Consider the following 12,962-nt stretch of genomic DNA (forward strand, 5'->3'; position numbering starts at 1 on the left):
AAAGCTAATGTATGGTAAGGAGTGTGAAATGAGAGAACTGACATATTTTTAACTTTCTTTATTCGATCGAAAGTAATCTTTAACAAAATTCAGAACAAACAGTAGAGGGCAGTCTAGAGAAACAGCCTCTATTTTCACAATAAATAAGGAAGTAATGAAAGTGCTCGATGTGAAGTATGTGCATAGCGAAGAATATAAAACAATAATGAATGTCAGTATACTGTACATTGGTTCAATAAATAATGACTTGATGGTGGTAACGATAGCCGGTGGGTTTGACTAGTAATAGCCGCCGAATTTACCGCCGCTGACGCCTCCAAAGCCACTTCCGCCGCCCGAGGAACTGCTTTCTCCATACACCTTGCCGTCACTCTGTTCACCTTTCTTGGCGTACTCTTCCTGATGACCGTGATATCCCTTAAATCCTGATTGTCCTTCGTGTCCCTTTTCCTCACCGACGTGCTCACCCTTCTTGTAATGTCCTTTCTTGCCCTGTTCGTCAGCACTGTAGGCCCCATCCTGATGACCACCCTTTTTGTGCCCTCCCTGGGCGGACGCGTGGTTGGCCTCGAACTCCCCATGCTTACTGTGATGTCCGTTGTGGTTGGCCTCGTCGTAGAAGGAGTGGTCCTTCTTGAATTCGTCCTTGTGATACACATTATGGAAGCCAGTGGTCTTGCTGCCCTTTTTGTGTCCTCCCTTCTCGCCGAAGCTGGCTCCCTTGTAGCCCTTCTCGCCCTTGTGTTGTTGACCATATTGAGTGGCTTCATCATGGTGACCTTTCTTATGCCCGCCTTGCTCGCTGTAGTGCCCAGCATCGGCAGCAGCTCCGTGTTTTCCTGCTTCTCCCTGGAAAATCAGAAAATATTTAGTGAAACACGTATGACAATCTTTGTCTTAATGGTGGGTCGAAATCCTCGATCACCAAGGACCAATTTTCTATTATTTATATTCCTTTTATAGATCTACTCACTATAACCTGTCTGTATGTATGTACGCGTATAAAGAGAAAAAGGTGGAAGATCACTGACTGAAAATCGGTATTTAAGGTCAGAGTTGAAGGCACTATAATATAGATTATAAATAACGTCATTCTCGCTAGGTGAAATACTAGCTTAGGGGAAAGTATGAAAATTAATTCCCAAATGTCTCCATTAATACGGGTGATATTGATAAATAATACACAATAAAAGTTGTATAAAATACAATTTACGATCTTAGATGCAGTACAGATTGATCCTATATTGAATAATGAAGGAAATATTTACGATTTTATATTTTTCACATATTTCCTACGTCCTACCAATGTTAGTGTCAATTTTTCGGAAGAATCCTCTGTAATAAAAAGAAGAGAAGTGTTACTCGAATATATTATCTGCCCAAAAGAGGTAAAATATTCATGGCGCCTTTAGGTGAAATCAAGAACTCTGTGTAAACAGATTGAAGACTACTGTTACGATGTTTCGAGATCAGCACGCATTATACTCACGACGTGGAGTGTTAAGAATTTGTTCATGTTACGGAAAACCTGGGACGAATCTGTGATCTTCGACACATGGAGCTAACATTCGACCATGATCCTCATACCTGAAGAAGGAAGAGCGAGTCCTGACATTTTCAAAGAATGAGGTTACGAGTAAGCCTAGAAAGAAACACGAGAGTCAGGAATATGAAAGAATAACTTGTACCTTCATTAAGGCCAGGGCTACTTCCTTCCCCCTCTTAGGCTTTTGCTATCGCATCGTCGCAATAAGACCTATCTGTGCCGGTGCGACGTAAAACAAATTGTAAAAAAAAAAATGTGGAAGAATCCCTAGGGCTTGGGAAAAATATATACTATCTCGGTGGTAAGAAGACTAGATGACCATTAAATGACAGGATGCAAAACGTACTAAAATTAAATAATAAATAGATAAAATATAAATAAATCTACACTGATAAGTGAAAGTCAAAGTTTAGCGATACATAAACTTGAGGAAAACATAAAATGAATAGAGGAATAAGTTTTTGAGGTACCTGAAGACACTCTAGAAACTTAGATCTTGGTACTAGAGAACGTGTTATCCCCAAGACCCGTAGAAAATTCGAAAATACTCAAAACATTCTTAAGGGGCCGAGCTTGGTAAAGGGTCTTAAATTCGGTCTTGGAAGCAAAATAGCATAAACATACAGGCGTAAACATTCCTTCATCCACTGGGATATAACGTACTGTGTATTATAACAATCTAGTACTGGTGTAACCCTTTTAAGGCAGATACTCTGAAGAGGGTGAGGGGCATCTGCCATATGTGGGAAACTGCGTTTTGGTGTGATGGAAGAGACTGTTTTGTGTGGCGTAGGAGTTTCAGCGCTGCGGGGCACAGCACAATTACCCACGCCCAAACCAAGGGAATATTTAAGATTAAAATACTTCGACATGACTGGCAATCAAACCCGAGGGTCCGAGGATTGAAGACCAAGACAATGGCCAGAGCCAAACATGAAAGCATGTGCTTAGGGAAAAGTGATACAAATATTTGATAAATATGTGAGAAAAATTGATTTATAAACGTATCTTACTGGATGTATTTCGTATGTTTAATTTAAAGAACTCCGACGGGCCGGCTTCAGCTACTTATTATTATTATTATTATTATTATTATTATTATTATTATTATTATTATTATTATTATTATTATTATTATTATTATTATTATTAAATGCGGTCCATTACATTGCTAGTAAATTAATTCATCGTTGAACATTTTTCTTAAAACTCACTGCGGTTTTTAAGTGTAGCCACTAGTAAATAAAAGAACAAATAAATAAATAAATAAATAAATAAATAAATAAATAAATAAATAAATAAATAAATAAATAAACACGATGATTAGTTTCTGAATTCAGCACAGTCTTCATCATGTGTCACAGAGAAGCTGTACTAAGTGATTCCCTCATTATGATTGAAGATGAGAGGATATCCTTAAGTGTCTTTAGTTAGGCCTACCCAAGCTGGGGAAAAATTTTAATTGGAAATGTTCATTAATCTGTCTTGTTATACCGTCCTTCAGAGATATATTGTCATATTCCTGGCCATCAATCTTCCCACACTCTATTGACAACAGACATCCCGTTTCATCCACTATCACAGAACCACTAACGCTTCTATGGATCTATAGCTGAGGTTTGATGGTTCCTTATTACACTTGCCAACGAACATGAAAGTTTAGTCTAAATACATTTAATTTTAAAAGTTCCAGTCACCGAGCGAGTCGGCCGTGTATTTTCGTACACTCAGCTGTGAGCTTGCATTCGGGAGATAGTGGGCTGGAATCCCCCTGTCGGTAACCCTGAAGATGGTTTTGCGTGGTTTCCCAATTTCATACGAAACAAATGCTGGAGCTGTATCTTAACTAAGGCCACGGCCGCTTCCTTCCCACTCCTAGCCCTTTCCTATCCCATCGCCGCCGTAAGACCTATCCGTGTCGGTGTGACTTTAAAACAAATTATTTATATATATAGATATGTGTGTGTGTGTCTCCGTGGCTCAGACGGTAGCGCGTCGCCGTGGTTCAAATCCCGGTCACTCCATGTGAGATTTGTGCTGGACAAAGCGGAGGCGGGACAGGTTTTTCTCCGGGTACTCCGGTTTTCCCTGTCATCTTTCATTCCAGCAACACTCTCCATTCACATTTCATAGCATCTATCAGTCATTAATAAATCACTTTGGGCGTGGCGACCCCATCGTACTAATAGCCTATATCTGCTTCATTCATTCCATCCCTGACCCGGTCAATGACTGGAAAACAGCTTGTAGGTTTTTACATATATATATATGTATTTTTGTCAAGAATGTGGAAAGATGTGTGTACCACTTCCCATCTTTTCATATTTTCACAACTTCCCTTCTTAGGCAACTTCAAGTATGTGTTAGAATATTCTGTGTTAGTTATTCTCGTACATGATCATATTAGCTGGTGCTCCATGGTTGAGAGACCTCAGGTCAAATCCCGGTGCTTATAGTGGCTCTCCTCAATCAGGATTTTCACCGAATTATACTTTACCTACTCACAATGTCAGAAAAATACTTCACAGTATTCTTAGTCTTGGGGCACCTACTCATCTCTCCGAAGACCAAATCATTACATACAGTAAAAAAACGAGTTTCTACACACTAATACACAAATCACATCCACTCATCATCATCATCATCATCATCTGTTTACCCTCCAGGTTTGGTTTTTCCCTCGGACTTAGCGAGGGATCCCACCTCTACCGCCTCAAGGGCAGTGTCCTGGAGCTTCAGACTCTTGGTCGTGGGATACAACTGGGGAGTATGACCAGTACCTCGCCCAGGCGGCCTCACCTGCTATGCTGAACAGGGGCCTTGTGGAAGGATGGGAAGATTGGAAGGGATAGGCAAGGAAGAGGGAAGGAAGCGGCCGTGGCCTTAAGTTAGGTACCATCCCGGCATTCGCCTGGAGGAGAAGTGGGAAACCACGGAAAACCACTTCGAGGATGGCTGAGGTGGGAATCGAACCCACGTCTACTCAGTTGACCTCCCGAGGCTGAGTGGACCCCGTTCCAGCCCTCGTACCACTGTTCAAATTTCGTGGCAGAGCCGGGAATCGAACCCGGACCTCCGGGGGTGGCAGCTAATCACGCTAACCACTACACCACAGAGGCGGACACATCCACTCATACGCACAGTAATACATGAATGTCAAATGTAGAGCGCAGAACAAAATATCAGCAATACATTTTCATATTGAGAGAAAAATAGAAATGTCGGTCTTTTCTCTGAATTTTATGAAACTTAATGAGCTTTTCAAAGGTTTTTACTATCAACTAGAACGTTGTGTGAAACACGTTTTGTCATCAAATGGAGATATTGAATACTTTGTTCCACCATCTCTGGCTTTGAAAAGAGTTTTAATGCGACTTGGCATGCGATGCTTTCAGTAGGCAGTGTTTTAATATTTTTATTCTGATACTTACATAATTCAGAATAACACTCCACAGATCACAACAATCACAAGTTACAAACACAGAGTCTGTTGTTTAATTAGTTGAAGTGCTGAGACCAGTACGAACTGCCATCTGACGTTAAAAATATTCACTAAAACTCAGATTTGAAATAATTAAAAATCAAGTTGGCTCAAGAAAGTGGTGGGAGTTATTGTTTGCAGAGAAAGTATAACTACGTAACCATCCTCTATGGGTTCACGAAAGTTGTGAGATTTTATTTATGATTTCTTGCTGTGATAAACTGGCTTTTGAAAATGGCTTGGGCAGGAAAACAAGTAGAAATTTTTTTAAATGCAAAATTTCACAATCAGTGGCAGGTGATAATCAGTCTAGCCGAGGTGATAAAGGCGTGCTCGGTTCACCCGGAAGGATATGGATTTAACGTTTAGAAAAGAGATTTTTACTCCTGCTGTGGCACTTTTATGACTATTTAGCTCATGGCTCCGGTAATCGATCAGGTGTAAGAATAAGAGAAACTTCAACAAAGCAACAACTGTATTTCACGTCAAAATTACATATTTCGTATTTTCACACCTCCGAGCGCTTCTTTTTATTATAACTTTATCAAAATAGGGAACTCAGACATCTTTATGTACACTTTCCTTGCTGTAATATCGGTTTTTTTTTCAGTTATCTTCAGTAAGACCCTTGCGTATTATTGTGATGCACTGAGCGAGTTGGCCATGCGGTTAGGGCTGTGCAGCTGTGAGCTTCCGTTCAGTTGATACTGTCGGATCCCTAATGATGGTTTTCCGTGGTTTCCCATTTTCACAGCAGGAAAATGTACCTTAATTAAGGCCACGGCCACTTCCTTACCACTCAGAGCCCTTTCACATCTCATCGTCGCCATAAAAATAAAATATCATATATCCATGCTGAAAGATTTGTTCTTTGTAAAGGTTAAATAGTCCAAATAAATGCAACTCCAGCTCCATATTCTCTCTGGATATTTTTGGTAGAGCTGGTTGTATTATATGTGATAATAAAATAAAAATATAATACAATGTGAGATTTGATTTGCATGAGTCGTTATGCTGTATTTCTCAAAGGATTAGAAACATATCTGGTTTTCCGTGGTTTCCCATTTTCACACCAGGCAAATGCTGGGGCTGTACCTTAATTAAGGCCACGGCCGCTTCCTTCCCCCTCCTAGCCCTTTCCTGTCCCATCGTCGCCATAAGACCTATATGTGTCGGTACGACGTAAAGCAACTAGCAAAAGAAAAAAAAGAAGAAACATATCAGCAATATGTACTCCTACCGATAGCAGTCTATTGAAAATAGCATTGTATCAATTGAAGAAGGGCTGCCTAACGAAGGCGGTAAAGACATGCACGGTTCACACAGATGGACGTAGGTTCGATTCGCCTGCAGGAAGTCAAAATGTTTGGAAACGAGATTTCAAATTCTGAAGAGACATATGGCCCTGAGGTTCACTCAACATATACACACAAAAATCAGTAACAGAGTAATTCGTTGTACTAACCAGTCTACCCCACTCAGTGCTGAGGTTACATATAGTGGGAATCTTTACCTTCCACTGTTTTAAGAGCCCTTATGGCTTTGCTTTTTTCTCTCCACAGAAGGGCGATATTTCTAATGGAAATTATCTCGACATTACTATTCTCTGCTACTCGTACAATTAGATAGCAATTTACCTCACCACAGTTGATGACCTCGGGAGGTAGTCATCCGCATTGAGTAGCTCATACGGTAGAGAACTGGCCTTCTGAGTTAAAGTTGGCGGGTTCTATCTCTACTCAGTCCAGTGGTGTTTGGAGGTGCTCAAACGCATCAGCTTCGTGTTGGTAGATTTATCGGCACGTAAAAGAACTCCTGTGGGACAAAATTACGCCAGCCCACTTGCTCTCTCCGGAAACCAACCGTTAAAGAAGTTAGTAGTCAGTAAAATTAATAAGAATTGCATCTAATAATAATAATAATAATATCAGCTACCGAACTGTAGACATTTTGATTTAGTGCCATACAGGCTCGACCGTGTCAATTTTAACATTTCGTTTGACTCTATCAGATGAGAGAGAAACAGAAACTCCGTTGAGTGACCTATGGCCCAGTTTTTAATTACTACTTTTCGCGTTAACACTAGATGTAGCCTATCACCATAGATGCCGACATCGCATGGCACGGAGTAGCGAACTGATCTTTCTCTGGCCTTATAAAATCCGACTACTTCTGGCGGGTATGAAAGCCGCAGTCTTGGGATCCAGCAAACGATCCATGCAAGGAACTGATGCTACTGTACATATTCCAAACCAAACCAAATCAAAGCCCTCCGTGCAACAGCCCTGAAGGGTCATGGCCTAACAAGCGACCGCTGCTCAGCCTGAACACCTGAAGTGTCGTGTCGTCGACACTATAGATCCTCTCGGCTGTTTTTCTTCGCTCTCTAGACCGGCGTCACTGCCTCACCGTCAGATAGCTCCTCAACTGTAATCAGGTAGGCTTAGTTATCCTCAAAGTTGCCTTTAGATAAAAAAATCCCTGGTCTGACCAGAAATCGAACTGGGAGCCTTCAGGTAAGAGCCAGGCACGCTACTCCTACACCACGGGGCCGGCTTGCGGCACATATAAATATCATAAAATTTAGTTTTGTCAGTTTTGCCATATATTAGAGCTAAAATAGTGACAACCGATACTGCATCCACATTCATTATAGGGTTAATTATAACTTTGAAAAATATAAAGTCGGTTTTTAGACTAATGATATATAAACTCTTAGTCAAATACGTGGTCTGTAATAAGATGGATATTGTTTTGATACTGACAATTAAAATCAGTTGCCACTGACACTTGTTTGTTCAAAATATAACAAAATGATAATTTTATTAAAAGAGCATATTTTGTCCCGTAGATACGCACTACATAAGTATTAAGTGAATGTACATTTTGAAGTTTTTAGAATACATAATCGTATCTTCTAGAAAAAGAAATTTACCTTGCTGAATGAGTGTTGTCCTTTGTAACCTTTTTCTCCTTTTTCGCCCTGGTCGGAGTAGTGCGACGCGTCTTGATGTTCACCACCTCCTTTCTTGAAGCTTCCTCCCTGACTTCCACCTGAACCCACTTGGTATCCACCTCCATAGCTGCCACCACCCTGAGAACCACCGGATCCACCTAATCCTCCATAGTATTTACCTCCGTAACTGCTACCACCTTGTGATCCACCAGACCCACCTAAGCCTCCATAGTATTTACCTCCGTAACTGCTCCCACCTTGAGATCCACCGGACAGTCCTGAGCCTCCGCTGTATTTATAGCTACTGCCTCCCTGTGATCCTCCGGATCCTCCATAGCTACCGCCTCCTTGTGATCCTCCGGATCCTCCGTAGAGTTTACCTCCAATACCACCACCTCCAATATATTCATCTCCCTCATCGTGGTAGCCACCAGAATCACCTTCGTCCTCAAAGTCAAGCTCATGCAATTCTCCCAAGTGGTATCCTCCGCCACTACCAAGGTGTCCCCCATATCCACCACCCAAATTTCCTCCTCCGTAGCCAGAGTGATAGTATTTTCCAATATGACCCAGTCCTGAACCATCGAAATGACCATGTCCTATACCGGCACCTGCACCGCCAACGCCGCCCAGTCCACCATAGTACTTTCCGTAGATACCAGATGCACTTGCAGCATTGTCGCCGAGTTTTACGTATTTCACCGGACCCTTGCCGTCACTCATATAGAAGTAACCCGATGCTGAAGATTCAAGATCCTTGGAGGCAGATCTGGATAAGTACATCTTGCCTTCAACATTCCCGTCCTTACTGTTCTTCTCAGAACTGCTTGAAATAACTTGAAGGAGGCATACGGCCACAACCAAATGAAGCGAACACCTAGCCATTGCTAGTCTAGTAAAACACTCTTTGATTGTATCACTCGATCCGTCTGTAATACACTGATATCCTCTGAACGGACCTCGTACCTTTTATACAGGTCTACTTTAACCTCGATAAACACGTTGCTCCTGTATTTAACGGCCGGTTAAGTTTTTAAGGTGCCAGCATTGTTACGTCATTCTCCGCCCGGCCTTGAGCTGCACGTACAATGAACGGAGATAGGTTCAATTCCTGTTGCACCACATAACGTAATACTTCGCATTGCATTCTAAGTTGACGTGATTCCGGTGACTGCAAATTAGATGTGGTTTAGTTATCCAGAAGGAAAGCGTGAAAGGTGAATGTAGTGTGTATGTTTGTCAGCTCTGAGGAATGTCATGTCAACCATTTTACTGAATTAAAGTTTTGTTTTTAGACTGCGAACAGTATTTACATGATACGTCAGCAGAAGCAGCGAGGCGTGACTGTTATCTAATGTAACACAATCCTTCACATTTGGTCAGATATAAGTTTATTATTTCATAACGTATTATGCGTTTCCCAGGCATCCTAGAGAACGCCGCGCAAGAACATTTTTTTAACATAGCTGTGGTTATTGAAGAGCTGCCTACGAATTAATAACTAACAAAGCCATTCGGTAAACATTTTTACAGTGAGACAAGACGAAGTTGTACACCTTTATGGGTAAAATGTTGCATGTCTCAATTCTCATCACTTATAGGCCGCGATAAATACGTGCTCGGTTCACCCGGAAGGACCTAAGTTCGATCCCCTGTCAGAAAGACGAAAAATTTAGGTATGACCTTTCCACTTCAGCAGAAGTCCTGAAATGTAATCAGCGTACACCAAAAGTGAGAAACGTGTTAATTCCCGGGAGAAAATGTGGTACAGCGCAGACTTAAGCACTCTATGCTACTCAGTGTCCAGGTGTTACCTTCCACTTTTCCAGGAGTCTTCATGATTTGTACAGAGATAGCTTTGGTTTGATTTACAGAATATACAGGTAACGATTGAGAAAAAACATTCGATGGAGAGGACAGAATAAAGTCCACTGGGTAAGATGAGGAGTAGGGTAGTTGGCCTGTCCTATCCCATCGTCGTCATAAAAATGTCGGTGGCGGTGCGACATAAAAAAATAAAAGAATTTATCACTTCTACTTCTAATGTTATGTTTGGACATGTCATTTGCTACCCACTCTATCATATATTCTTTTTTCATTTTCCCAAATTTTCATTTATGCACATGGATTTCATTACATTTTTTAAAATATATTTAAAATATTTGCGTTAAAGATTTTTTACAATTTATTTTACGTCGCACCGACACAGATAGGTCTTATGGCGACGATGGGACAGGAAAGGGCCAGTAGTGGGAAGGAAGCGTCCGTGGCCTTAATTAAGGTACAGCCCCAGCATTTGCCTGGTGTGAAAATGGGAAACCACTGAAAACCATATTCAGGGCTGCCGACAGTGGGGTTCGAACCCACTATCTCCCGAATACTGGATACTAGCCGCACTTATGCGACTGCATCTATCGAGCTTGGTGCCTTAAAGTTTGCACGGTAGTGTATTTTATTTATGTAAAAAATAATGTATTTATTTATTTACTGCACACTACAGAATTTTTAATTCCAATTACAGTGGCAAGTGTTTACATGTGTTTATCTTTCAATATTTCAAATCAGTCTAATAACCTAATATATAAACTCTTCTAATATTATATTTACAATAAGAAAGGAACAATACTTCATATCTAATCCAATATTTACAAGAAAGAGTAAAATTTAAAAAAAGTAATTCCATATCTAAACTATGATTTTCGTCTAGTTCTAACACTTATGATTATATTTACAGGATAGGGCTTAATGTAGAAGATTTGAAGTACATTTTGTGGTTCAAAATAGAATTACAAATTATTTAGAGAGTTTTTAAGGAGATGGTGAATTGTCCTATAACTTCTTATCATACACAAGTAATTTAAAAATTGTGTCATATTTCCCTATGGGAAAATCAAATGATCGTATGTGGGTCTTATATAGGCTATCTCTCGATCATGGCCATCCATCAACGGTTGCTAGTTCCAGATGACCGACAGCCAGAAGAAATAGCCTGTACGGTTGCTAGGTTACGTTTCGGTCACGTATTTTGTTACATGACACTATTTCGTTACTGCAAAATTCCGGATGACCCACAGCTCTAAGACATATTTGTGTCCAAAGTAAATAGTAAGGCACAATTTAGAAAAAATACATGAGAGGTAAGGACTAAAAAAATCCGATGAAGAAGAAGAAATAAAGTCTACTGGACAAGATGAGGAATAGGGTAGTTGCCTGTCCTCTTCCGGGTTCGATTGCCGACAGGGTGTGGAATTTTAACCATAATTGGTTAAGTTCGTTGGCACGGGTCTGGGTGTACGTGTCGTCATCATCATCATTTCATCCTTATCACGGCGAGCAGGTCTCCTACGGGCGTCAAAGCAAAAAGACCTGCATCTGGAGAGCCGAACTTGTCCTTCGACATTCGCGGTACTAAAAGCCATACGCCATTTCCATTTCATCCCATCATCGTCATAAGACTTGTCGGTGTCAGCACGCGGTAAAAGAAATAGCAAAATAGCAAAATAGCATACAATATTTTTATATGTTGCCTAGCCCTTAAACATGCCAGTATGTACTACACTGTATTTAAAATACTGTACGGGAGCATTGCTCGAGATTGATTTGAGTGATGTCATCATGAGTTCGCAACATAAATGTTGTCAACATTCTAAACCAGTTCAATCAGGGCCTACGTTTACTACTACTACTACTACTACTACTACTACTACTGAATTGATCTCGTCCTTTAAGAGCAATTTGATGGCCATGATTCCACATTTGGCCAAGGAAGAATATAAAACCCTCAATCGGACGCGCGCGGTCTTTTAGACTGCAGCGATTATTTTCATAATTTATTGTACGGCCTTGTAATCTAATAAAAATGTTGGAGTTTAATACTGTTGAAAATAAGTTTACTTTTATTTAGATAATATTTAAAACATTTTTACGTACTCAATGACCGCATTAGAAAATAAAATCTTGTTGAAAATTGAGTTGATTTACAAATATATTTCGAAAGCTTTGAAAATCAACTTTCCGTTCTATTTATTGTTTCTGGTTTGTAAAATGAAAGCTATTTGAACTAGATATATATTTATCCTTCCCTTAATCCATTGTCACTGTCATATTCCTCGCATGAGTAATAATAAATTAAAACACCGTTTTTTCAGAAATATTTGTATTTCAAATGATAAAAACTTCTAATTTTACAGCCTCTGTGAAAACATGTATATGGGAGAATTATACATTATTTTACATATATTTGAGTTCATATTCAAGTTCAATTTTGCACTATTTTCTTTATGTGAACACACTGAAGAATTATTGTCATTATTGTTAACCAAATATTGGCATAGTCGACAATCTTTTGTACAATATCGTCTGGAAAAAATAGCTCTCAGGTTTTACTCTAATTGGAGTTGTAACATTCCTAGCTAAACCTTTAGGCCCTGGAAGGCGTGTTACAATATTATGACCTGGTCCACGATCAGTTCTTGTGAATGTTGGGTGCGCACGCCATTCTGTCTCACCGTCCTTGCCTCTCAAATTCGCTTCAGAGTCACCAGCACCGCATCCGTCATCACCAGATAGCTCACTATATCATGCTCACTAATCTGAAGATTGCCAGTTTCACCTTCATCATCACTTTGTGGCTGCTGTCTGGAAGTATCTTCTGCTGCCTCATCAACTTCTTCCAATAGGCATCCTACTGCTTTGCCTCTGTCTATCACAAATGCAGTTATTCTTTCACTTTCTTCCTTTTCAACACTCTATATCAATAATAGGATCTTTCCTCTTCAGCAGGATCCATATTCAGATGTATATGCACATGAAATTAAACGAATGTAGTGAAACACAGCCGGGCGCGTACTGGTCACAATGACCGAGACACAAGTTACACTAACGGGCGCACCGGTGTAAAACACCGCAGACTGACTCGACCCTCCACCTCCCTGTCTACAGGGCGACTGAGGAGGGCGCACTCTATCAGGTGGCTAGAT

The 12,962-nt window shown here is 40.4% G+C and overlaps 1 protein-coding gene across 1 annotated transcript; it reads right to left on the reverse strand.

The window, feature by feature from the left end:
- Positions 1 to 279: 279 nt before the first annotated feature.
- Positions 280 to 8,868, reverse strand: LOC136866689 (uncharacterized). Its single transcript, XM_067143802.2, has 2 exons — positions 7,963 to 8,868; positions 280 to 849 (listed from the first exon to the last, which is right to left on the reverse strand). The coding sequence occupies exons 1-2, from the start codon at positions 8,866 to 8,868 to the stop codon at positions 280 to 282; spliced, it is 1,476 nt and encodes a 491-aa protein (XP_066999903.2).
- Positions 8,869 to 12,962: the final 4,094 nt, after the last annotated feature.

Source organism: Anabrus simplex, chromosome 3, assembly GCF_040414725.1.
Source record: "Anabrus simplex isolate iqAnaSimp1 chromosome 3, ASM4041472v1, whole genome shotgun sequence".
Lineage (NCBI taxonomy): Eukaryota > Metazoa > Arthropoda > Insecta > Orthoptera > Tettigoniidae > Anabrus > Anabrus simplex.